This window comes from Mauremys reevesii, linkage group 11, assembly GCF_016161935.1.
Source record: "Mauremys reevesii isolate NIE-2019 linkage group 11, ASM1616193v1, whole genome shotgun sequence".
Classification (NCBI taxonomy): Eukaryota; Metazoa; Chordata; order Testudines; family Geoemydidae; genus Mauremys; species Mauremys reevesii.
The window spans coordinates 39995088-40022237 of record NC_052633.1 but is presented as its reverse complement, the minus strand read 5'-3'; the positions used below and the strand labels follow the sequence as shown (position 1 = coordinate 40022237).

General features: G+C 41.6%; 1 protein-coding gene across 1 annotated transcript in view; it reads left to right on the top strand.

Annotated features, from left to right (window-relative positions):
• The window catches only part of MYO3B (myosin IIIB), a 347455-nt gene that overhangs the window by 61529 nt on the left and 258776 nt on the right, over positions 1–27150 (top strand). Inside the window, exon 9 of the mRNA XM_039493716.1 lies at positions 12461–12606. Coding sequence (XP_039349650.1) covers positions 12461–12606 — 146 coding nt within the window. The remainder of the gene's footprint in view (positions 1–12460; positions 12607–27150) is intronic.

Here is a 27150-nt window from a genome sequence, read left to right as displayed (position 1 = left end):
TGGCCTCCAACAGAAATGATGGAACATATCATCTGTTTGAACCACAGGCTATTTGGGATAGAGCTTACATTCTGCATCTGTTGTAAACAAGCAAAGGTCTGTATCATACAGCATACAGTTTTGAATATAATGCAAACATTTGTTTCTTTTAAAAAATGTTACAGTCCCATCTGGTCGTCTTTCTTTTGCCATGGAAAACTGATTACAGTTGAGCAGAGAAATGAACCTGCTGTAATGGATCCAAAAATTGATCTCGTACAGATTCACAAAGAATGGTTGATATTTTACCATCTCCATAACAACCAGCTAACGTCACAGAAGAGACACAAGACACCTTAGTAACCACCCTGCCATCATTATTTATGGCATCACCTTGCTTAAAGACACTCTACAAACAGTTTAGACCATTCATTCTGACATTGCCAAGTGCTAAGATGACAAAATATTTTTATTAAACCCAGATAATTAAGGATACTGTTTATAGTAGTGTTTTGCTTGAGTAATTACTATCAGGGTTAATGGTTGAAATCTTACTCAAATTTCCTGCTCTCCACTCCCCTTCTAATTGTCTCGCTGGAAAATAATAAAAATAATTTGAATAAGAATCCAAATAAATAAATGGGCATTTTGGTGTAAGTGATCTGAAAATATGGTTACATGTAATGACTGAAAGGCATTCTGTACATACCACATCAGAACGGAGGCAGCTCTTTTTAAAGTTCCTATTCTGAAAAGATGTTTCCGAGTAATCCAGCACCCTAAGCATATTCACCCTCAGCAAGTAAAGCATGCATCTGTGAGCCACCGTGTATGCACTGGTCAGGCATTGTAGAGTTACAACTCTGTGAAATAACTGCACAATGCTCAACTATCCACTATGCTTAGGCTTGGCAGAATTTTATTTAAAAACAATAATTTTGAAGGATAATCTAAGTTTTAAGCATTTTTTAAATTCTTAGCAATTAAATTTTCATAGTTGTACAAAATAATGTGTTTTAAACATTTTTTTCTAATTGTATTGATTTAAATGTTCACAGTTGTGGGAAATTATGGAGGGGGGGTCAGACAACAGAGGAAATCAGATAATGATTATTTAATTACAGTAGTTGAGATTCAAAATGTTAAAGTTTTGTAACTGTTGAAATACAAATTGTCAACATCACATGTTAAAATATACAAAGTATCCTTTAAGTCAAACTCTGTTAGTCCTCAAGTAGCACTTTTTTTAGTTTGCCTATCTGTAAATTTTGATTATTATTGATGGAAATATTTTTTCATAGGTTTGGGTGTGTACAGTGAAATTGATATTTACCAATAAAAATCTAATCCTTCCAAGCCTGATTATACTGCTCCTTAAACTAGCTTTTATATTTCAAGTACTGTAAGACTCATGGGCTTACATCATTATAGCTGATTTCCTTGTGTTTGTGTGAATGACACTTTTATATTCCATCAAATACAGAATTTGCATTACTTTTTGTGATGCCATCTTAGTTTTTTTAAAATGCATGTGTAAATTGTGCTATGAAAGATGAAAATCTAGAACTATGAGAACTAGAAAAATCCTCCTTGATAACAGCTTTTTTAAAACAAAATTTTCCACTGAGTCTAAGGTAGGATTAGTGAAAGCTAATGGAGACTTGTACAGCGAAAAGAAAACACAGGGAAGCATGCAAAGAAAGTTTCCTGGCTCCTTTTTATCTGATTTGTGTGTGTGTGTGTGGGGGGGGGTCTATGGAGAAACAGCAGAGGAGAACCCCAAACAGCTTACAACAAGTGGGTCAATAGGAAATAATCTGAATCAGAGAAATTGAAAGCATATGGTCTAGAAAAAAATGAGGAAATTGGACTAAGCCCCCAATGAGTAATTGGGCCTTCTGGAAATGTTTTTCTGATGTATGTGTATGTCAAATAAGAGCATCAGGACAGAGAAAAAAGAGCAAGAGATCAGTGCATATCCTGGGTTTAACCAAAATATGGTTGGAAAGTGGAAGCGGGAGATAATTGTATGGGAAGTAAGCTGTATAGAAGCAGCTGAAGAGCTCAGGGAAAAAAAAGATTAAACCTAAGAGGTAACCTTAAGAGTTGGTTATTATGTTAATCGTAATTGCCTCACACATAGAGGAATCGGTTGCAGAGACTGAAACAGAGAATACAGCCTGGCTAGATTCAGCATCATCATTGCTGAGGTTACTTTTATAAATACTTGTCGCCTGTTAAATAAGTTACCTAAAATCTGTCTTTGTCATCCCTGAAATACTCTGGGGACAAGGGAGGAGAATCAAATTTGAATCCTTTGAATTGAACTCACCTATACATCTTTAATTCCAAATCTTTAAAAAAAAAAAAAAAAGAGAATAAACTGAATGTTGGAACAATGAGAAAATACTCGCAGCGTCACACTGTAATGTGAGCGACAAAGAGTCCTGTGGCATCTTATAGACTAACTGAAGTATTGGAGCATAAGCTTTCGTGGGTGAATACCACATGTGTCTGATGAAGTGGGTATTCACCTACGAAAGCTTATGCTCCAATACATCTGTTAGTCTATAACGTGCCACAGGACTCTTTGTTGCTTTTTACAGATCCAGACTAACACGGCTACCCTCTGATACTGTAATATGAGGTGCTCTCTCTACATTATGTAAACACAAATATTAAACTAGCACAATATTTTTGTTTACATTCATATATTTGAAAAATATCTAAATCAATGGGTTGATCCTGCAAAATTTTACAAGAGCAGTCCTTCTGATGTCCAATATTCATGTGAATAAAGGGCTTTCAGGTTCAGGGCCTGATTTTTGCTCCAAGAACAGTCGCCTTATGCCAGATTTAATCTTGGAGCAGGTTTCTTTTGTTTATACCTAAACTATATAAACCCTAAAAATCAGGTTGATACCTGTAGTTAAAGGCATCTAATACCTGGAATAGAAAATCCAACTCCCAATCCAAATCACAGAACTGCATTCATTTGAAAATTGTACTCTGTTCTGTGTTTCAAAATTAATTCTAAATAGACATGTGCAGTGCATACAATCCTCTAAAAAGCGCTGAGTTATGTTCCCCATTTCCACCCTTCAATTTATCTTGTTCACCGCTCACTTGCCTACATCATGGGACTCAAGGTCAGCCCTGGGTTAATAGCTTTAGGTCTCTTTGCTTTAACTTCTATTTAGCTAAAATTAGCTCTTCTGATATGAGCATTTTGACTATGCATTTAGGTGCCATTCAAATATGAAACTATTTTTTGGTCATAAATTCCGATTACCACAAGAAACTCTAGGAATCCACATGATAAAGGGAGACAACTTAAACAGGTGAGAAATCAGAAAGTATAAAAAAAAATTCATTTTAATTTTTTTGCTGCCTGAAAGTAATTTAAAAGTGATTATGCATGCAAAGCTGGTTTGCATTTTGTAATAGAAAATAAATCTAAGAAGAAAATGTGTGGCCTTTCGGCCTTTAGTGAGGAAAATTTTGAAAATATATATTTACAGCATGTGTAATGCATGTGTGGCAAATATCTATTTTCATAGCACTGATTACAAGATACATTACTGAAAGAACTCTTTCTAGAGGTTAGATTTGTTTTCATAGCATGCATTACATCAGATAAGATTAAAAACAAAAGGGATATTAATCTTAAATTATCTAGGGCATAAACCAGTCATTAACTATCTGGGGTTAGGAAGAAACTTTTCCCAGGATAGGCTATTTCATAAATGACCATAAAGGAGATTCTTGCACCTTCCTCTGAATTGGTATTATCTGGCATGAAGATGAATGAATATTGAAATTTCTGAAAATCGAACTCATTTTGTGGGAAAACAATGCAATAAATCTAGTATGGTAGCAGTAGAGCATAGATACAATTTTGAATTTTATTGCACACAAATTTAAAAAAATGTTTGGCACTTACTATTATATTTATGCTTGTATTACTGTAGGGCCTAAGTCCCACCTGAGAGCATACGTTGTGAGAGACACTGTACTCTTCTGCTAGGATCCAGGCTTTGGACCCGGAGGACAGTAGCCCAGGTGAAATCCTCCTCAGTCTGTGCTTGGGTCAATGAGGAAGGACACTCCTGGATATGGTCCAAGTCTGACTATGTATTTGAGCAAGGCAGGCAGGGTAGGTAACATACTGCCTGGTCTAGGATTTTCTTCTGGTGCCTCTGTCTTCCTAGGCTCCTTGCACAGCAGAGAGAAGAAAAGAGAAAATCTCAAACATCAGTCCCTTAGAACCTGAGGGGCTTAAAGCACTCTTTGACAGAAGGGCATGTCCCCAGGAATATGTGGTTCTGGATCTCTTGCAGAGAAGGCAGGCTGTAATGTTTTGCCTTTTGTTTCAATTTAAAAGATTCTAGCTCTGCAGAGGGTTGTCTAGACACCAGCTATAGCTCAGAAGACAGGACAAAACCGGGGAGGCTCTCCAGGAAGGGTGGATCTTGAAAATGAACTTGTGATTACTAGGTCTGGATCTGGTCCCTTAAAGCCACATATGTCCTGAAGCCCCATGGTAGCGTCTATGGAATTGGATGCACAGGAGAATGAGCATTAACTTTAGTACAGTACTCAAAATAGGCAGCAGTATTGTTTTCGGACCAGGAAGTCACAATTTTAGCCCAGACCTTTAATACAAAGATTTGTCTGCATAGCTATGTTGGTCAGGTGTGTGAAGCCTCCCTCTCCCCAGCAGACATAGTTATGCCAGCAAACCCCACAGTGTAGGTGCAGCTAATTGTTGTTTGTGGAGGAGGTATTACCATCCTGACAGAAAAACTCCTTCTGTTGGCATACTATGCATCTATGCCAGGGTGCTCTGTTGGAATAGCTATACCAGTATTGCTATACCAGCAAAGCATTTGTAGTATAGACAAGGCCTTAGACTCCAAGATAGAAACCAACCAGCTGCACAAACCAACCTCCAAACAACTGCTTTGCTGTCCATGCTCATCTTCCATGGGTGAAGCAATAAAGCAGAGTCTTCCTTTCCCTCCCACCCCACCACAAGCTTCTGTGAAGGGCACACAATGGTAAAATCCTAACAAATCCCAAGGTAAATGGCAAACTGTCTTCAGTTCAGTAATCACTCAGAGTCTGTGCTAATGCAATCCATATACATTCTACATACTCAATAGCAAGGTGGCAACAAATGCAATATTTTTTCTGACCAGCTTCTCTTGCTAGAGGTGAGTGATGGAAAACTGCCTGAAATGCACTTGGATGCATGTTGCAGATTAAATTTAGTTGGAAACAAAGAGAACTCACAATAGATTGACAGAGAATTTGATTCTTTTTAAATGCTTCTCACCTGGGATGCTGGGATTTTTGCTGTAATGTAGTTTTACTAGCATGTACTGTATTTACTGAAGGCATAAGCTGTCAGCTGTAGAGAGGAGAGTATCTAAAGATGCTTCACATGTTCTCTTCTCTTTGCTGGAATACTGTAGGTCTTAAACTGTTTGTGAAGCCTACAGAAGCTCAATGACATTGTTCTGGAAACAGCACCTATATCCGTTCACTACGCCATCCATCATGAATGCAACTCTCTGTGACACTCATTTAATTATTTTGACATAGCTTGTAAATAAACGTTTTAAGAAAGTTTAGCTGAAGAGTGAATTTTGCTGTCAAACTTCAGACAATAGATTTCAGAATTAGAATCAATGGCAACATGCCATGCTTATGAAGGAAAAGGATGGCTTTGTGGTTTAAGTCACTGGACTTGGAATCAGGAGAGATAAAGAGATAAAGAAACAGTGAGAGATAAAAAGACTTCCTTTAAAAAGTGGAAGTCAAATCCTAGTGAGGCAAATAGAAAGGAGCACAAACACTGCCAACTTAAGTGCAAGAGTGTAATAAGAAAAGCCAAAGAGGAGTTTGAAGAACGGCTAGCCAAAAACTCCAAAGGTAATAACAAAATGTTTTTTAAGTACATCAAAAGCAGGAAGCCTGCTAAACAACCAGAGGGGCCCCTTGATGATCAAAATACAAAAGGAGTGCTTAAAGACGATAAAGTCATTGCGGAGAAACTAAATGGATTCTTTGCTTCAGTCTTCACAGCTGAGGATGTTAGGGAGATTCCCAAACCTGAGCTGGCTTTTGTAGGTGACAAATCTGAGGAACTGTCACAGATTGAAGTGTCACTAGAGGAGGTTTTGGAATTAATTGATAAACTCAACATTAACAAGTCACCGGGACCAGATGGCATTCACCCAAGAGTTCTGAAAGAACTCAAATGTGAAGTTGCGGAACTATTAACTAAGGTTTGTAACCTGTCCTTTAAATTGGCTTCGGTACCCAATGACTGGAAGTTAGCTAATGTAACGCCAATATTTAAAAAGGGCTCTAGAGGTGATCCCGGCAATTACAGACCGGTAAGTCTAACATCGGTACCGGGCAAATTAGTTGAAACAATAGTAAAGAATAAAATTGTCAGACACATAGAAAAACATAAACTCTTGAGCAATAGTCAACATGGTTTCTGTAAAGGGAAATCGTGTCTTACTAATCTATTAGAATTCTTTGAAGGGGTCAACAAACATGTGGACAAGGGGGATCCGGTGGACATAGTGTACTCGGATTTCCAGAAAGCCTTTGACAAGGTCCCTCACCAAAGGCTCTTACGTAAATTAAGCTGTCATGGGATAAAAGGGAAGGTCCTTTCATGGATTGAGAACTGGTTAAAGGACAGGGAACAAAGGGTAGGAATTAATGGTAAATTCTCAGAATGGAGAGGGGTAACTAGTGGTGTTCCCCAAGGGTCAGTCCTCGGACCAATCCTATTCAATTTATTCATAAATGATCTGGAGAAAGGGGTAAACAGTGAGGTGGCCAAGTTTGCAGATGATACTAAACTTCTCAAGATAGTTAAGACCAAAGCAGATTGTGAAGAACTTCAAAAAGATCTCACAAAACTAAGTGATTGGGCAACAAAATGGCAAATGAAATTTAATGTGGATAAATGTAAAGTAATGCACATTGGAAAAAATAACCCCAACTATACATACAACATGATGGGGGCTAATTTAGCTACAACGAGTCAGGAAAAGATCTTGGCGTCATCATGGATAGTTCTCTGAAGATGTCACGCAGTGTGCAGAGGCGGTCAAAAAGCAAACAGGATGTTAGGAATCATTAAAAGGGGATAGAGAATAAGACTGAGAATATATTATTGCCCTTATATAAATCCATGGTATGCCCACATCTCGAATACTGTGTACAGATGTGGTCTCCTCACCTCAAAAAGATATTCTAGCACTAGAAAAGGTTCAGAAAAGGGCAACTAAAATGATTAGGGGTTTAGAGAGGGTCCCATACGAGGAAAGATTAAAGAGGCTAGGACTCTTCAGCTTGGAAAAGAGAAGACTAAGGGGGGACATGATAGAGGTATATAAAATCATGAGTGATGTTGAGAAAGTGGATAAGGAAAAGTTATTTACTTATTCCCATAATACAAGAACTAGGGGTCACCAAATGAAATTAATAGGCAGCAGGTTTAAAACAAATAAAAGGAAGTTCTTCTTCACGCAGTGCACAGTCAACTTGTGGAACTCCTTACCTGAGGAGGTTGTGAAGGCTAGGACTATAACAATGTTTAAAAGGGGACTGGATAAATTCATGGTGGCTAAGTCCATAAATGGCTATTAGCCAGGATGGGTAAGAATGGTGTCCCTAGCCTCTGTTCGTCAGAGGATGGAGATGGATGGCAGGAGAGAGATCACTTGATCATTGCCTGTTAGATTCACTCCCTCTGGGGCACCTGGCATTGGCCACTGTTGGTAGACAGATACTGGGCTAGATGGACCTTTGGTCTGACCCGGTACGGCCTTTCTTATGTTCTTATGATCTGGATTTACTTCCTGGCTCTGCCATAGATAACCTCTGTGACCTTTAGCTGATCCAGAGAATAAATCTCTCCATGCTTCACTTCACTTCCCTGACTGCAAAATGGGGGAACTGCTACATCTGCTTCACAGGATATTGAGCACAAATTACAGAATATTTGTGAAGAACTCACACAATGCTGTGCTGAGGACCATGCAAGTATCTAGACAAACACGACCTGGGGATAGAGTGTAGCAGCTTTGTAGCCAAGCAAATAAATATTTTTTGACCTTTCAAGAAAGTGAAAGAGAAAAATGTCTATTTAATTAGCTATGTATGGGCTAACTGCTTGTGACTTCCTCTGAGTCACCACCTTATGGGAGCTGACTCACATGATTTCAGTAAAGTGACGTGTCATTGGGAACACAGATGTTTTTGGGAAGTGGATAAAGAATTTAAACAACTAGAGAAAATTTAGCTTCTTCCTTGATTATTTTTTTTCTTATTTAAGTTTTTTGATGAAGGTCAAACTAAAGCTACAATGAACTGCAATAGGAATGAAAGAGTTACGCTGGAGCTGCTAACAGCATTGACGCAATATAATGGAATTCAGAAAGCTACGTTTTGAAAGCTAAAGATAAGTCCTTGAAGCAGAAATGTATCTATCAGAAGGTCAAAAAAGCAGTGGGACAACACCAAATCTGCTGTGCAAAGTGGGGGTGTTTGCATCATCTCACCCTTTGCCTACAGGATCGCTGACTTCCTAGCTAGGCAGCATGAAGGGGGGCTTTGAGGAAAGCTGAAGGAATACCCCATAGGTCTGTAATTATGTAGAGCCAGTTGCCACAATTGCTTTTGTAGGGTGCAGTGGTTCTAGATGCTATTCCAGTCTAGCCGGAACGACAGATATGGAGGGCTTGGTAAGCTTCTCTGCAGTGTGAAGAAGTTTCCATTACCTCTGAGCCCCCAAGCCTAATTCCTTGTGAAAACTGTGTGTGATGGGGTGTATGAACCCTGCACGAACAGGGAAGGGGTTAAGGAGACTGTGTGCACTAATCAATAATTAACTAGTAATATAAATTGTTCTGAAATTCAATAATTTTAATTGTTTTTTTAAAGTTAATCTTTCATTGATAAATGTTACAAAAAATTTAATCTTTGAATAAGATCTGGAAGTCATGAATAAAGAAATGGGAATAAAGAACCAATTTAGGCCTCGAGTTTACTCTGGTTTGTGTGTGTGTGTGACAGGGCCGGCTCCAGGCACCAGCTTAGCAAGCAGGTGTTTGGGGCGGTCACTCTGGAGAGGGACTGCACATCCAGGTATTCGGCGGCAATTCGGCGGAGGGTCCCTCGCTCTTGCATGGAGCGAAGGACCTCCCACTGAATTGCCACCAATCGGGATCGCGATCGCGGCTTTTTTTTTTTTTGGCTGCTTAGGGCAGCAAACCCCCTGGAGCTGGCCCTGGTGAGAGAGAGAGAGAGAAAGAGACGCTCACCTTGGTGTGCCTACACCAACTCTTCCAGTGTTGCTAAACACCAGTGGAACTGAACTAGTGAGAGACTTCTGGGAAATGTAGCTAGTGTATACAGGCCTATGAAAATATTTTTTACCCCTAAGGTGAGATCAGATTAAATTAAATAGGCTGCATAATGTCATATGGAAAGACATTCAGCTGGTTTATTTTATTTGTTGGACATGGTTAGCAGGTTTGCTCTCCTTGGAACAAGGGTAACAATTTTGTACCATGTTCGTTTTTTATACACTCTGCTTTCAGCTTTGTGCTCACACACCTCATAAGCTGCTTAGCTAGCGCCGTCAATTGAGTACAGTAGCACCTTTCCTCAGGAGCTTCAGCCCTTTAAACTCAAGACTCCTTTCAGCTGGTGGGTCAGCAGTGCTAATTATACAGTGCTTGTCTCCAGCTAGCAGAGCTCCAGTCATAATCGTTCTGCGGTATATTATATGCTTGCAGCTATGCTTTTCTACATGTGCTATATCTACTGAAGCCAAGACAAAAATAACTTCAGTTCTAAATAGTCCTAGGCAAATCTCAAAAGGGTTTGATGTTTCAGTTCCGATAAATGTACATACAAATGCATCTGTCATCCTGTCCCCAAATTAGCAGTACACATGCCAAACTTCTCCACTGCATAATCCTGTGTGTTACGTTCTCTTTCCCCATCTTTTGTGTCCATATGTTGTCTAGTTTAGGGCCCGATTAAGTTAATGGCAAAGCTGGCATTGGTTTCAATGGGAGCAGAATTATACCCCTAAATTATAAACTCCTCTTGGCAGGGCAAGTATCATCCTGCATGTGCGAACACTCATGTGGTACTGTAAGAATAAGAAGTTCTCCAGACCTCTGGAGTGGGACATGTCATGAAGTGGCTTTATCACTTTTATTTCCCTGTGGCTAGCATGGCTAACACCATGAGTCTTGCCATCATAGGCAGCCCAGCAAATGTCTACCTCTTCTGACCCACAGTGACCACATAGACAATTATTGCATGTCTTGATTCCTGTTCTGCCTGTGGGGTATTTTGGTGCTTCCAGTCCTACAGCACTGCAACATACCTGGGCATGCAGCCATCCAGAAACTCTAACTAGTACAGAACATGACAACATATCTTTTTAGCAACATGGGCTACTGTGAGCACATCAGACTGGTCTTTACCAGGGGTGGCTCTAGCCATTTCGCCGCCCCAAGCACGGCGGCATGCCGCGGGGGGCGCTCTGCTGGTTTCCGGTCCCGCAGCTCTGGTGGACCTCCCGCAGACGTGCCTGCGGATGCTCCACCGGAACCGCGGGACCAGCGGACCCTCCGCAGGCACGCCTGCAGGAGGTCCACCGGAGCCGCCTGCCGCCCTCCTGGCGACCGGCAGAGTGCCCCCCGCGGCATGCCGCCCCAAGCATGCGCTTGGTGTGCTGGGGCCTGGAGCCGCCCCTGGTCTTTACGCTGGCATCCCATAGAATACCATGCCAAATTTAAGGTCTTGGTCCATATTTTTAAGGCACTCAATTGCTTGGGCCTAGGATGATACCTACATGATCATCTAAAGCTCTGGGATGAGGACAGTGGTTGACAACTCCACCCCTCAGATATAATGGAACTGTCCACTGCCAAAGTAAAGCTTGTCTGTTTAGGAGACGGACCTTTCCTGGGGGTCAGTCCAAGATTGTGGAATGAACTCCCGCAGCAACGAAGAACCCCCACAAACTTTTTACTTTAATTTTACCTCTCGAGTGAGGATAAGAGGGAAAAAAAGTAACCACACACGACAAAAAGATGATGATGATGTTTAATGCACTACTGGAGAACACTCAGACATCCCGCTGATGAGAGTGATATACGAAACTAAACAGAACAGAATAGAATCAGGAAGTTCTCTGACATACTAAAGTGAAAAAAATTAGGGAGGAATGTTATCTGAACATTTGGTTCTAGCTTTGTGAGAAAGTTCAGGTATGGGATCTAATTTTTCTGAATCAATTTGCTCTAGACAAACAACTAAACTAGATAGACCAAGTGAAAGGACCTGATTAAAAATAAATTATTGCTGTAATAGGAGACGCTTTTATTCTAACCATAACTTATACTGCCTCTGCTAGATTTTCTTATCTTGTATATTCAACACCCTTTACTTATTTTATAAGAAAATAATTTGTGCTGTCAGCAATTCTGTTTATAGTTAACACAAATTTGCAATTTAATTTCACACCATGCAGAAAACTGTGCACATACCTATTAATGACACAGCAGAGTATAAAAAGTTTTCAAAGCACTTGGTGGTGGTGAGGTGTTTGAGCTGGAAAATTTGACTCAAGATTCCAAACCACAATAAGTGCAAGGGTTTTTGGATCTGAGGTTTTGTTTCATGCATTTATAGAGCTAAGGATCAAATTTTAACTTGGATTTGGTTTCTGACCTCCACAGCAAGGTTTGCGGATGTTCACATTTAGGGGTTTGTTTTGAGCTCAGATCTAGTTGTGAAACTTGTGATCATATGAATGTAGACACTGACTTTCACTGGCAGGGTGCAGACACGTCCTGCTCCACAGGTCCTGGTCCAAAGCCCCTTTGAAGTCTATGGAAAAACTTCCATTAACTTCAGTGGGCTTTAGATCAGGCCCATGATCTATTGATTTAGCTTTTTCTATTTACTCAAATCCAGAGGGGGGCAAACTACATATATTTGCAAGAAATTGACTGATGGGAGTGAGTGATGGAATATTCTTATCATGCAAATCACCCTTGTGCCTTACAAAATAGCTGTAGAAGTTAATAGGTATGTAATAGAATTGCAATAGGTTTCAGTAGAAATTAAAATATATAGAATTTAATAGAAATTTTTTTGTAGAGTTGTTTGAAGCAGCCTGTACAGTTCTATAGCAGGGGTATAATTCTCTATTAAATTTTGTGGGAATATTTTTTTAAATAAAAACAAACAAACCTAAGGAGAGGTTATAATTCTATAAAACATTTCCATCTGGGAAATGCAGGCAAAGCTGCAGAAATAGGGGTTGCATGTGATTTTGGTAATCAAAAGTGCATTAATGTCATGCTAGGACAGCGCGAATTGATGAGAAGGTTAATGCATTGTTTTTCCTGCTTTTATCTGATAGGTCATTGCTTGTGAACAGCAGTATGACTACTCTTATGATGCTCGGTGTGACGTATGGTCCCTTGGGATCACAGCTATTGAATTGGGTGATGGAGACCCACCTTTATTTGACATGCATCCTGTGAAAACGCTTTTTAAGATTCCAAGGTATGGCACTAGATGGCTCTCTTGACTCACTAGTTTGTTGTTCACAGGGAGTCTAGTGAGAAGTAAAATAAATATTTGGTAAACAATTTCTCCTCGAATTGTAAGAAACCATCACTGGAAAACAGATAAAAGAGACATCATCATTATGAGGATTCCTATTCAATCTGACTTTAGAAATAATTAATAGTAAGGGCTAGTTGAAATAATAGAATTCTAAATTTACTTTATTCTTCTCTTGGGTTTTGATTTTATTAACCATCAACAATAGAGTGCAAATGTAATTTTCTTAGCAGTAATTGATAAAAGCATTTGTTTCAACAGAGGCAGAAGCTAGTATCTGAAATGTGGCATAATGTTTTTAAATGGCATTCCTCTGGAATCTTAGACTTGTCTGACTGTGGAAGAAATACCTGTAATTTTGAGAATGTTATGTAGCAATCTGTCAGTTTCACTAAATTGTGTCCATCATTTCTTTTTTTTTAATTTGCCCTTAGATAAGATGTGCAATATACATATAAAAAGAAGATGGAAGCTCTCTCCATACTTATTAATATCACCTGAATATTTCATTTCACATGATCTGTTTTTGTTTTGCTTTATGATCACCTGATTGGTGCTTCTAACTGGACAAGTCAAGATTTTATTGTCAGTGTGAAATAGGGTTTAACAAGAGAGCTATGGTAATAATAGGAAAAATCTCTCAAGAATTTGTCCAAGGTTGACTGCAAATTGGCATATGGTTGCTTTTTCCACATTGCGTTTGTAAAGGAAGAATCACCACTGGCTGATAACAGTTTAAAATCTTTGACAATAAAAGTGTTTGACCTTTTGTTATCTGCACAATCGCACAATTATCACAGGCTTTTAAAATTTCTTCTGATTGCAATTTGCATTTCTGATTAGGTCTATTTATATGCAGATGAGGCTGTCTTAGGTTCTGCGTCATAATGTTATCTCCTTGTACCCGACCCAGATGTGAACTGACACTACTCTTCCACAAATTATTCAGACTGAGGCAGCAGTTCCTCTGGTTGCCATGGCACAAATATAAAACAGGACATGGCAATTACAGCAGCAAGGGAGGCTCCAGATTTCAAAACTAATGTCCATAAATTTTATCAGCTGAATACTCAAACCAGTTTAGAAGGGCTGCAATCATGTCATAGTGTTAAATAACAGCAAGTGATAGGAAGATCTATGGAATGGGACATGTGGATGCTTTGATTTCTGTGTATGATTTATCTCTCTCCCTACTCACTGATATGTCTGCATGACTTTGCAATATCTAAGATGGGGTGTCTACTTTGATAAGATAAATGGTGTGTATTTACTACTTAAACTCCTTAATGACAGAATTTTTATTATTTTTTTGAGTGAAGTGATTTTCTTCTGCTTTGCATTTTATGAGCTGGAATGCTGCTACTAGAAACTATCCACTTCCACGAGACATAATAGACTATGGTGGGTGCTGGATGGGAAGAGGGACTGCTAATGGGATATGGTGCTTGTCATCTCCAGGTATTGTTTTAAATCCAATCCAGGTGGATAGTGAGCAGTGACAAAAAGTTGCTACCATCAGGGGGGCTGTTTTGACCATCTAGTGGTGTTTGACCATCTCAGTCCAGTTCCTGGTGTCCATACTACATCCAATGCCTTTTTTAGCAGTTTCAGCACTGAGCATGTTGGCACTATGGTGCTCCCCAGGGTTACTCAGAGTTGTGAGATTCTTTGCTACTATCTACCCTTAGCATGGAGCAGGAATTTAAATTTGACTGCTTTTGGAGGGGCATGTTCTGTGACCCCTCTGTGCCCCAGAGCCAGAAAAGCTTGCTCTCCCTGCCATGGCCCTAGGGCCAGAGGAGTTCTATGTCCCCACTGATTATTGGAGGGGGTCCCATGCTGCTGCTTACCACCCCCGGCCCCCGCCTTTGTGCATGCCCCTGGTGTGAAGAAGTCTTGTCTATCCATGAAAACCAACAGCCTCTGGCCACCAACAAGCACTGACTTCCAGGTCTCTGCAGATCGATCTCTCTCTTGTGCAGGCTACTTACAGAGACATAGCAATTCCCGAGCCCCTCTGCTAGTGTCTCTCTGTTGCCCCTCTGTTGTATCCAACTCCTGTCACTGGACACTCATATGAATAACCAGGTAGGCTATCCCTGAAGGGACAGAGTACTCACAGCTTGACTAGAATAACTCAGGATCAGATTCTTTATAACACAGCACTGTAATCTAGCTATAGTGAAAATAAATACACATTTATTAACAAAGGTTTTAAGAGCTCATAAGTAAGGATAGTAAGAACAATAGGTTACAAATAAAACAAAACCATCAAATTCAATCCTAGGTCTACACTTATCAATGGTTACCTTTTCTATTTAATAGAGTGGAGTTCCTTCCAAGCATTCAGTCTTTGTCAGACCTGCTGGTTTTCAGTCATGACCAGAATCCAAGTTTTCATGAATATCTTCCCCCACCCTACAAGGGGTTTCCTCAGTAAATGGAATAGAAACATGTCTTTTTTTCCTTCCTCTTATAGTCCAATAAGCCTTTGAAATGCACCCCCAAATAAGACTCTTCTCCCCAATGCTTGATGTTCAGTGTGCTCCCTCCTGTTGGTTTTACCTATTGACCTCACATGCAAACAAGGCTTCCATTGTGTTGGCTTAATTTACATGTGACAGAGAGAGATACATCTTATCTACTGTCTGGAAAAAAAAACCCCGTTTGTCAACTGCCTGGTTACACATGTATTTTTGGTAGGTACGCAAAATTCCGTTCACCTAGACCATGCATATATCTTGCAATGCTTCTGATGACCAGTGTGATATGAGTGTTCATTTGATACCTCACAAGGCATTCTTTATAGATAAATACCATGAAAGCAGTATGTTTGGTGAGCAGTGAGTTTGTCAGTGAGTTTGCTGTTACAGAACAGTCAACCCTTTGCCAATGGGCCTTGAGGAGTTTTTAGGGTCACAGGCATCTCTCATACTCAAAGATTTTGTCTCCAGGACATGGTTCAAGCACACTGAAGGGGCAGTACATTGCACATGGGGGAAGCTTGCAGCATAGCTGCCTGCGTTGAATAGTACACAATCCTCTGAATTTAATTTTCCATGGCCGTCAATTTGGCACCTTTCATGAGCAGGACAGTCACTAGAAGGAGGCAGGCCTTTAGAGCAAGGTGTGCACAGGAAGCTGTGACCCTGTGATGCTCTTATTTTATGTGTCACACACTTCTGAATTTCTAAGAAATCTGCTGGTGGCAGAGAGATCAGCCATTTTTGTTCTTAGAATTGCTGTCGCCTCTTACAGAGGAGACATGCACATGATGCTCACTCATGGAGACTTTACTTTTGTTCCTTCTTGTTGTTTTCCCTTAACTGAAAATAAGTCATTTGATTGAAAGTCTATGGTTGTTCCTTATGTATGGAAAGAAAACAATACAATGGGCTCATAATATCTTCTCTTAATAGCTATTGATCCAATCCATCACAATGAAATTAATTAAAAAATTCCACTGCCTTTTGGCTTGTGTATGTGATAAACCCTGCTCTCATGATCAGCTTATTTATTCATAGGCCCAAACAAACATATTTAGCTCTCTGGAGTGCTGGTGCAAAGCAAATCAAAGGAGATGGAGGAAAGGGAACTCAACATTCAATTGCTTGTGCAGATTCTCAATTATACAGCATTGGCTCCACCAGTATGCTGAGGTGGAAGTTCTGCATCCCCACCCCAACCTGGATAAAAATACAAAGTTAAAAGGTATGTATATGGAGGGAGGTAGCCCCCAGTTTTTCACTCTCCCATAGTGTCTCATGCTAAAATGGAGGCTCTCTGTTTCTTTCAGGCTTTCATTGTCGTATGGCTTAAATGGCATTTACAAGTAAAGTTTCTGCTATGTGTACATATATACACACACAATGATGCAGGGATGAGATTACACTGAAGTTTGTTGTAGAATTTTGTGGTGACTATGATAACATAGAGTCAAACAAACATTTCATCTGGAAATATAAAATGCCACCAGGTTAGACTGGACAATAAATGTTATGAAGTATTGATTTACTGTACATATCTCATTTCTGCAAAGCATCCTCTATTATTCTAATGTCATTGATTCTCAGTTGCCCATTTTGCTGACTGGACTGATTTGAATCCTAGTTTGGGAGAGGGGTGTAACTGCCATTTGCAGTGAGTGACCCATGTATTTGTTTTGAATTCTCTGAAAATATCATGTCCTCATTCCTCTACATACATGGCTACAGCTGGTCCATAACTTTCCATTTCCAACAGCATTTTTGTATGTTAGACTGGCTGTATGCGCTACGCCAGGGGTAGGCAACCTATGGCATGCGTGCCAAAGACAGCATACAAGCTGATTTTCAGTAGCACTCATGCTGCCCGGGTCCTGGCCACCGGTCCAGGGGGCTCTGCATTTTAATTTAATTTTAAATGAAGTGTCTTAAACATTTTAAAAACCTTCTTTACTTTACATAAACAATAGTTTAGTTATATATTATAGACTTATAGAAAGAGACCTTCTAAAAATGTTAAAATGTATTACTGGCACGTGAAACCTTAAATTAGAGTGAATAAATGAAGACTCGGCACACCACTTCTGAAAGGTTGCTGACCCCTGCGCTACGCATTTCATCACATTAACATAGAATTTTGAGGTGTTTCATCAAGGAAAGGACAATTAACCCTCATGAATTAATTTAAGAAATGTTAATGCTAGTGGAAAGTACCAGACTGACAGATTTGTTCACAGAAGTCATCTACTTGTTCAAGGGAAAAGATACAGCATAGCCAGCATCAGTGAAAGCTTCCCTACACTAAAACCCCAATATTCCTTAATCCCTGAATTTGGATGATAGAATAGTTCAGTTGTCATGCTAAATCAATCCTGGGTCTTTCTGATCAGATTGTCAACAAGCATGCCAGTAACAGCGGCATTATGATTTAGACACTTGTCCGCTAGGAATTGGAATGAAACCACAAATTAATTTCCAATAAATGACCAAAGAGCAGGATAGTACCTCTCTTGCACTCTCTTTTTAGTAGAATTATTATTCTTTTTTGCTGTGTCCTTCTAAGGACTGATCCAAAGTCCATTGAAGATAATGGATCAGGCCCTGAAAGGGCAACAAAATTATCCCGGGGCTGGAAGGATTGATTTCTTAGGAAAGTTTATCTATCTGTCTATCATCTTAGTTATGCAGTGATTGTGGAAGAAGTAACAGTCTACAAATATTTGAAGAATATCGGCACCAAGGAGGTGAGTAAATGAACGTGGCCGGGTTGTATAACTAGGAGCAATGGAAGAAAATTTAAGGAAGGAAACAGAGCTGGTGGAAGCCACACTGCTTGGGACTTTTAAAACTAAACTGGACAAAACAATCATAGAAATGTCAGGCTGCATGGGTCTTTGAGTCATCACATTCCAGACCTCCACCCAGCAGCTCTCAGACAGCAGCTGGGACCGGGGTCCATGATGTTCAACAGGGGCACAAACCCCACCCCTACTTTGTGATTGGGAAAGATCCAAGGCTCCTGATTAGGCTGTAGCTGCTTTTTAAGCCATAGGAGGAAACAAGTACAACTGGGCTTCTCCCTGCCATGGACTGCTGGTCTGGCGTTGATCTGTTCCTGCCTTCTGATCCTGACCTCCAGGTATCCTGGCTCAGCCTGACCCTGGGTAACTGCTTCCTGGTTCCTGCCCTCTGGTTCCGTGTCCTGAACCTGACCTCCTGGTATCCTGACTCTGGGTAATTGCATCCTGGTTCCATGTCCCGAACCTGACCTCCTGGGTTCCTGATTCTGTCTGGCTGTTGGTAACTGACTCTTGATCACTGCCCACCCATTTGTCTCTTGATTTGGATCTCCTGGTATTCTAACCTGGCCTGATTCCTGGAAACTGGCTCCTGGCCCCTCAGCCCATGCCCAATGCTAACCCCTAAACCAGGCTGTCCATGCCCTGGCCCTGACAAGAAAGCATAGAAATGTGGGGCTGGAAGGGACCTGGAGAAGTCATCTAGTCCATTCATCTGCACTGAAGCAGGATCACATAAACCTAGACCATCTTTGACAGGTATTTGTCCAACCTGTTCTTAAAACCTTCAATTATGGGGCTTCCATAACCTCCCTTGGAAGCCTATTCCAGAGCTTAAATATTCATATCTAGAACATTTCCCCTAATTTCTAACCTAAAACTCTGTTGCTGCAGATTAAGCCAGTTACGTCTTGTCCTGCCTTCAGTGAACATGGAGAACAATTGATAACCATCCTCTTTAAACTGCCTTTAACATATATGAAAACCGTTATCAAGTTCCCCTCAGTTGTCTTTTCTCAAGACTACACATGCCCATCTGTTAGGTTCTATGGGGGCCGTAGGCCCTCCCAAGGTGCTCTGCAAGAACGAGGCCCACACACACTGTGAGTTATTGGCTTTAATGAAGGTAAATGTGACACACCCACAACGGGGACTCCAAGCGCTGCTGTCACGGAGGCGGGGAACCCAGCGCCCCGGAGCTCGGCCTGGTACGGAGTCCAAAAGCAAACACAGATCATGCTCATATTTATTTAAACAGCAGCAAGCTAGCTCATACATAATGCAATAGGGACTTTCCACCCTCCGGGGCTGCCCCCTTGGCCAACAGCCTAGGGGCTTTCCACACAGCGGTTCCAGCCGGTTATGGCAGGTTGGAACTGGCATGCCGTGTCCTACAATGACCGAGCGCTGAGAAAGCAGAACTGCCTAAGCTAGGCCGTAACAAAATCTTCCGTGGTTCCCTGTCCTCCTACACCATCTTTTAAACCTTTCCTTATAGGTCAGGTTTTCTATACCATTGTCATTTTTGTTGGTCTTCTCTGGAGTCTTTCCAGTTTATCCACATCTTTTCTAAAGTGTGGTGCCCAGAATTGAACACACTACTCCAGCTGAGGCCTCACCAGTGCTGATTAGAGCAGGACAGTTACCTCCTGTGCCTGACATATAACACTCTTGGGGTACATCTTCACTACCCGCCGTATCGGCGGGTAGCAATCGATTTCTCGGGGATCGATATATCGCGTCTCATCTAGACGCGATATATCGATCCCCGAACGCGCTCCTGTCGACTCCGGAACTCCACCAACCTGAACGGCGGTAGCGGAGTCGACATGGGGAGCCACGGACATCGATCCCGCGCCGTGAGGACGGTAGGTAATTCGATATAAGATACTTAGACTTCAGCTACGTTATTCACGTAGCTGAAGTTGCATATCTTATATCGATTTTCCCCCGTAGTGTAGACCAGCCCTTGTAAATACACCCCAGAATGATACTAACATTTTTTGCAACTGCAGCACATTGTTGAGTCATATTCAATTTGTGATCCACTATAACTTCCAGATCTTTTTCAACAGTACTACCACCTAGCCAGTTATTTTCCATTTTATAGTTTTGCATTTGATTTTCCCTTCCTAAGTGCAATTATCTGTACTGAATTCATCTTGTTGAATTCAGACCAGTTCCCCAATTTGTCAAGATTGTTTTGAATTCTAACCCTATTGTTCAAAGCACATGCAACCCCTCCCTGCTGGGTGTCACTTGCAGATTTTATAAGCATAGTCTCCACTCTGTTATCCAAGTTATTAATGAAAATATTGAATAGTATCAGACCCAGGCCTGACCTCTGCAGAACTCCACTAGGTATACTTTCCCAGTTGCACCGTGAACCTTTGATAACTATTCTTTGAATACAGTGTTGCAACTAGTTTTGCACCCACCTTACTGAAATTTCATCTAGATCACATTTCCCTGGTTTGCTGATGAGAATGTCATGGGGGGACTGTGTCAAAAGCTGTACTAAAATCAAGAGATATCATGTCTGCTGCTTCCTCTCTATCCATTAGGCCAGTAACTCTGTCAAAGAAGAAAATTAGTTTTTTTGGCATGATTTGTTCTTGACAAATCCATGTTAGTTATTCCTTATAACCCTATTTTCCTCTAGTTGCTTACAAATTGATTAGTTAATAACTTGTTCCATCATCTTTCCGGTTATCAATGGGAAACATATAGGGGACAATCCTGCACTGGCAGGGATATGGCCTGGATGGCTGAGGGGTCTTTTCCCTCTCGGAGTTCTGTGAAAAAATAATTGAATCCAATGCATTCCAGTAAGAGCAAAGGACACGATCCAGAGCTCACTGAAGTGACTTGGAGTTTTTCCGTTGACTTTAATGGGCTTTGGATCAAGCTCTACATGAGTGAACCTCTTCCCATAGTCGTGTCCTTCACACACAAACAAATCCCTGTTAAGGGTCTTACCCTGTAGTCGCTGTGGATTTGGAACCCCACTGAAGTTAATAGGCATTGTATGCACTGGACTGCTGGATTTCTAATGCTTTCATGTGTTGATTTCAGTGGAAGTGTTAAAAATAGAAAAAACTTAGCAATAGCTAAACATTCTTGTCAGCAAGCAAACAACATACAGGGTCTGATATTAGAATGTAGCTATTACAAGGTATAAATCCAACACATTCTTCTAGCAGGAAAGAAATTAAAAACCTATGTAGATTATATACAAAAGTGTATCCTTGGAACAGAAGTTCAGTCCAGAAATGCTTCAGAATATAGGATACTCATAACTTATTTATAACATTTCCTCTAACTTGAAAGAGAAATATAGAGGTTATGGGGAAACTCTAGAAAGATCTTTACACTTTTCAGTCAGTGACTGTGATGGAAGAAACTGAATCAAGTTTCTCAGTTTGAACCTTGGACACTGTTTTGTGCATGCTGATTGCCTGTTTGTCCCAACTTTTTACAGCCTTCTTCCTCACAGTCCCTCATTATTAGCCTCTCTTTTTGCCACCCATGCTCCTCTCCATCCTTCCTTCCAGATGCTCCATATCCCTCTTTCCCCTTGCTTCCTTTCCCCCTCTTTGCTGCTATTTACTCACAGCCTCCTGCCATTCCTGATCCATATCTGAATTCTGTAACTCCAACCAATGGCTAATCGAAACCCTTCATATTGTTCTCCAGAGCGTTGATCCCTGGCGAATAGCTAGTCACCCCCAAGTAGTTTGTCTTCACACTATGAACACCATAGCGGTACCCTGTGGTGTAGACTACAGCAACAGAAGGGGTTTTGGAACTCCAACTGCCCAAGCAACACTAGCTTGGTTAATGGAAGTGTTCTTCTGGTGACCTAACTGTGTCTACATAGATCGGCATAGCTACAGCACTCAGGGTGTGGATTTAACCAGGCCCATATTTCAGAGCAATGATGAATTCATGTAATGGTTTGATCTTGGCAATGTACATGTGAGTGTTCATTGAAGCCAATGGGACTTCTCATCTGAATGAGGTTACTCATGTGCATGTGTGCTGGCAGGGTCATGCCTTAAGGCATCACACCAGGAATGTTTGAGAACCATTAAAAGGCAGTATTGTTTAAACCAAAATGAAAACCTTTTCATGAGAAACTACACAGAATGTAACAAAATATGTTTTCTAGCTGCATAGATTATTTTCCATCTCCTAACTTGAAAAATAAATTAGTTGAAAATGGAATCTCAGGCATTCATTTTCCCTGTCGCTGTATGGATCTGTGAAGCATTTGCAGATGGTGGAGAGCTGGCTGGTCACCTGGAGCTGGCTGTCTCCCTTTATTCCAGTCTCTAGATCTTGCTAAAAGAGGCTTAAAATTCATTACTCTCCCAACATTACTCCTCCATGTAAGTGATTGCTGTAGCTGCCGTGGTTATGGGAGCATGCCTGAGAGGGGACATGGCCATAAATGGGAGGGCAGATGGTCTGTGTGACCTGTAATGGGAGGTGAGAGTGGCCTATAAGATACTCACCATTGAGATAAAATTCATGCTATGGTGATGTTTGTGAACCCCAAGAACTAAGATGTCTTTTTTCAGCAACCCCTCTCATTGCTCCAAGGTTCCTTCTCTCTTGTTTTCATTACTCTCTTTCTCTGATTGTGGAGAAACCACACCTTTGCCCTTACGGTTTTGACTTTGCTATTAAAAGTCTCCAATTCCCCATGTCTGCTCAGGGCCCTTGTGAGTCTGGTGAGTGTGTTTGGTCTGAATGTAGATCGTTCTTAACGGGACCCTGCAGGTACATCAAACTTCAGTCATTCCCTCACTCTACTTAGCCCAAGTTGTCTTGTCCGATTTGCTTTTCCTTTATAGATGGGAAGGGCAGGGCCGCCCAGAGGATTCAGCGGGCCTGGGGTCTTCGGTGGCGGGGGGCCCCTGCTTTGGCGGTAATTCAGCAGCGGGGGGGTCCTTCCGCCCCGGAGAGGAAGGAACCCCCACCACCGAAGACCCGGAGCGGAAGACGCTCCGGGGGCCCCGGCCCCGCGAGAGTTTTCTGGGGCCCCCGGAGCGAGTGAAGGACCCCGCTCCAGAGGCCCCAAAAAACTCTCGTGGGGGCCCCTGCGGGGCCCGGGGCCTGGGGCAAATTGCCCCACTTGCCCCCCCCTCTGGGCAGCCCTGGGGAAGGGGAGGGGTTCCTGCCTTCTTACTTGCACAGGTGCATTTGCATTCTGCCCTGCCCCTCCTCCCCCTCCTCCATGTACGGTGGGACCTTATTAGCAGTATTATAGGGGAAGGCTGGCTGATACTGAGGGACAGTGTCACTTGGGGAAAAAAAAAACACGGGCACTGTTTCCCATCCCCCATTTTTAATGTATTTAAAAGGGTATAGCCAAACTACTTAGCAGTCGGAAACATGTAAGTGTCACAGTGGGAACTGCTGGATGGTGAGCACTTTTAAAATTCTGCCCTTTGTTTGGGTGTCTAAATGGAAACTGAGCTCTCTTGATAATCTGATCCCAGCTGTGGATGCTCAGTACTTGAAAAGCTGGCCCCAAACTTGTTTGAAAATTTGTGTTTAAGAAAACTCTAGTGGCCAAACTCTTCCCTTTTCCTGTTCCTGTGGCAAATCCAGTGCCTGCAGCAAGAATTAAATAGCAGAGATGTTTTTTAAAAAGTCTCAGTTAAGTTTCAGGTCAAAATGTTTCATTATACACTAACTTTCTGATCCTAGCTTTGCATGTTTGTATAGCTTTAGAAGAGGAATGGATATATGTTTGTGGGCTAACGCACAAATGTTATAAAAACCACTTTCATACCCTCACAAACATTTAATTATATGCATTCTTAACATCATGGAGGTAGCACTGGGGTTACATGCAAGCATCTTACCGTAAAACTGATCATGAGAAGAAAGCATAATCTTAAAGCAAATGTTAATCTTTTATTTTGTGATAATGCACACATTTTCCCTCATGAAAATGAATTCTTGGAACTAGCTCATAAATCTCCTGAATAGGGACCTCCGGTGTCTACAGATAGAGATAAATCATACTGAGAAGACACTGAACCATGAAATGATTCTGTTAACATGTCATCTGTCTAGAATATATTTTCAAATCTCCAACAGAAGGGTCTAAATTATGAAGGGAAGGTGGCCTAGCAAAGTTGGTAATTCAGGATTTGATACTTTTAACCTCTTCCATCTGCTGCCACTACTTAAGTGTCTCTGTTTTGGCACAATATTATAAGGTAAAAGATTGTCTAATGTTGACTGTCATTAGAACTAACCATTTTAAAGTGAAATAGACCCATAAATTCTTCAAGCTATGTTATCTTATGAAAAGTATTACATCATATAGATTAAATCTCTTAAGCTAGTAGCACCCTGAAATTTTGAAAAGAAAACTAATGGCTAGGATAAGAACTGTGGCAAAAAAGAGATAAATATCTTGCATTGTAGTTTGGGAATTATGGGTATAAATACCAGTACAGAATGACATATTTATTTCCAGTCTGTAGATGTATTGTCTTTATGGATCTAACTCTTCATTATGCCCCTGCAGTGGAATGTTAACTGCCCCACTAGTGTCCTAGAGGAGGGGAGTGGAAAGGGAGGGACCTGGGCCTGCCCTCTACACCAGGTCCCAGCCCAGGGGCCCTGAGGATAGTGGTGAACCACTTGAACTGACACTTCCTTCCCCTGGGCTACTTCCCTCTCCTGCCCTTCAGCTTGTGGGGGGCTTCCTGCCCTCCCTCTGCACAAGCCAGGTGCCCCTTTACCTAGGGTCTTGGACTTCTTAGCTCACCACAGCACTTCTCCAAACTGTCCTCTGCTTCCCTTCAAACTGTTCTCTGCTCCAACACCAATTCCTCTCTGCTCCAACTCCTTCAAACTATTCTCTGCTCCAACACCAATTCCTCTCTGCTCCAACTCCCACACTATCTGATTGAAGCAGGGGTTTTTATCATGTGACTGGCTTCAGGTGCTCTAATTGGCTTCAGGTGCTCTAATTAATCTATAGCAAACTTTCTTCCCCTTACAGGGAATAAAGCTCCCTTCTAACCCTCTCCTGCTGCCCTCTGGCCATGCTGTATCACAGTAATTAATATTGACAAAGTATTTTGAGAACCTCCAAAGACAGGTGCTAAAGAAGGGCAAAATTTCGTCTTTGTCTTCATCTTCTTTATTATTAGATAAATACAATATAATGAAAGGACGGAATAAACCTATGCTTTGTTTTTATAAATAGTGTAGCCATGAGATCAAGTGGCTTAGAAGATGCCGAAGTAGTTTTGTGTGTCTGTCACTCTGTGCCCTTGTGTGGGGAAGGAAAGGCCCATACTCTGGAGCGTGATCTCTTTTTTTCCTCACCTTCTGGCTAGTTAAGGACAACAAAAGGGGACACACATCTTTCTTGGATAATATTTCCTACTTGAAAGCTTTAGCTTTTCTTACTTGCAAATGGATCCACCATGTACTCTGTGACATTCCCAGCTGCCACAATGAAGAGACTCAGGTTATTCTGCTCTTTGTAGTGTTTCTTAAATATTGTCCAGCTGGCAGTCTGAGTTCTGCACACATGGAAATGGAGGGAATATTGCAAACACGAACTATGGAAGAAAACTCTGTTGATAAGTTAAGTAGCAAAAGAGCCAAAAGAAGGAATCTCAGTTATTTAAAATGAAATATTTGATAGTTATAATAATAAAAGAGGAATGCTTAATAAAGTCTTATGCTGAACAATTCGGTGGAAGGTTTGAATCTGTCAGAGCTTAAGTTGTCTCTGTACTGGCTATATGGAAAACATAGTCTTTAAGTCACATTAAAGGGCCAAATTCTGCCATGAATGCATGTGGCTCTTATTGACTTCAATGTGAGCCCTGTGTGCATATCTGAGGGAATAATTTTACGTTTCCAGATCAAAATGTTATCATGTGATATGTTTTTGCTGTGGTAAGGTGCAGGCTTGGAAATAGGTGTTAAGCTATGAGAGCCTTATTAGTACCCAGATAAATAGAAATCTTTGCTTGGATTATATGAAGAGTAAAGGGAGTAAAGACGCTGGTCAGAGGCAGCAAGGAAGTATGGTCTAGGGCTTAGGGCACTAGCCTGGGACTTGAGAACCTACATTCAATCCCTTGTTCTGCTGCAGACTTCCCCAGGCAAGTCTCTTGGGGCCAGATTTCCAAAGGCATTTAGGTGCCTAAAGATGCAGACAGGCACCTAGTGGGATTCTCAAAAGCACCTAGACACCTAACTTCCATTGATCTCACTAGATAGCTATCTGGATCTTTAGGAGCCTAAATACCTTGTGTGATGAACTGGGAATGTTCTTGCTGTGTTATGTGAATGCTGAGTGGGGAGTATTGACCTGAGAAGGTTGCAGGGGAGTTGTGCTGGGACGGCCTGCCTTGGGGAAGAGAGCATACCTGAGCATGTAACCTGAGAACCCAGGAGGGGGGGTTGGAGGCCAGGTGACACCTCTGGGGGACACTGGACAAAGGCTGGGGGAGGGGCCGGGGGAGGCTGAGTGAGAGGCTGGAGGGTTTTTCAGATTTGGAGCTGACTGGGAAATGGAGAGGGGTGCCCTGATGGGGCTTGGGCTTCCCAACGGGGCTGTGGCCTCCCTGGGGCCCCAGTGGACCTAACTAAAGGGGGTCCTGTTGTCTGTACTGGCAAGACCTGGTTTGGACTGTGTTCCTGTCATCAAAATAAACCTCTATTTTACTGGCTGGCTAAGAGTCACATCTGACTGTGAAGTGGGGGTGCAGGACCCTCTGGCTTCCCCAGGACCCTGCCTGGGCGGACTTGCTGTGGGAAGCGCATGGAGGGACATATGCTGAATGCTCCAAGGAGAGACCCAGGAGGTGAAGCCATTTGAGCTCCTTGCCCTGAAGACAGTCTGCTCCAAGGGAGAGGAGGCTCCCCAAAGTCCTGACTGGCTTTGTGGGGAGCAGTTCCAGAGCATCACCTGGGGATTCCGTGACACCTTGAAAATCTGATTCTCACTCTCTCTGTGCCTCAGTTCTTTTTCAGTAAAATGGGAATTATAGTTCTTTCCTGCATTGGGCAGGAGCTAGGGGGGAGTTGTGAGGATAAATACATTAAAGCGTATGAGACACTCAGATATTATGGTGATTGGCAGGTCATATAAGTACCTAAGACAGATAGAAGCCATTATGAGACATTTCTTCTTGTTCTATTGTACATAATGG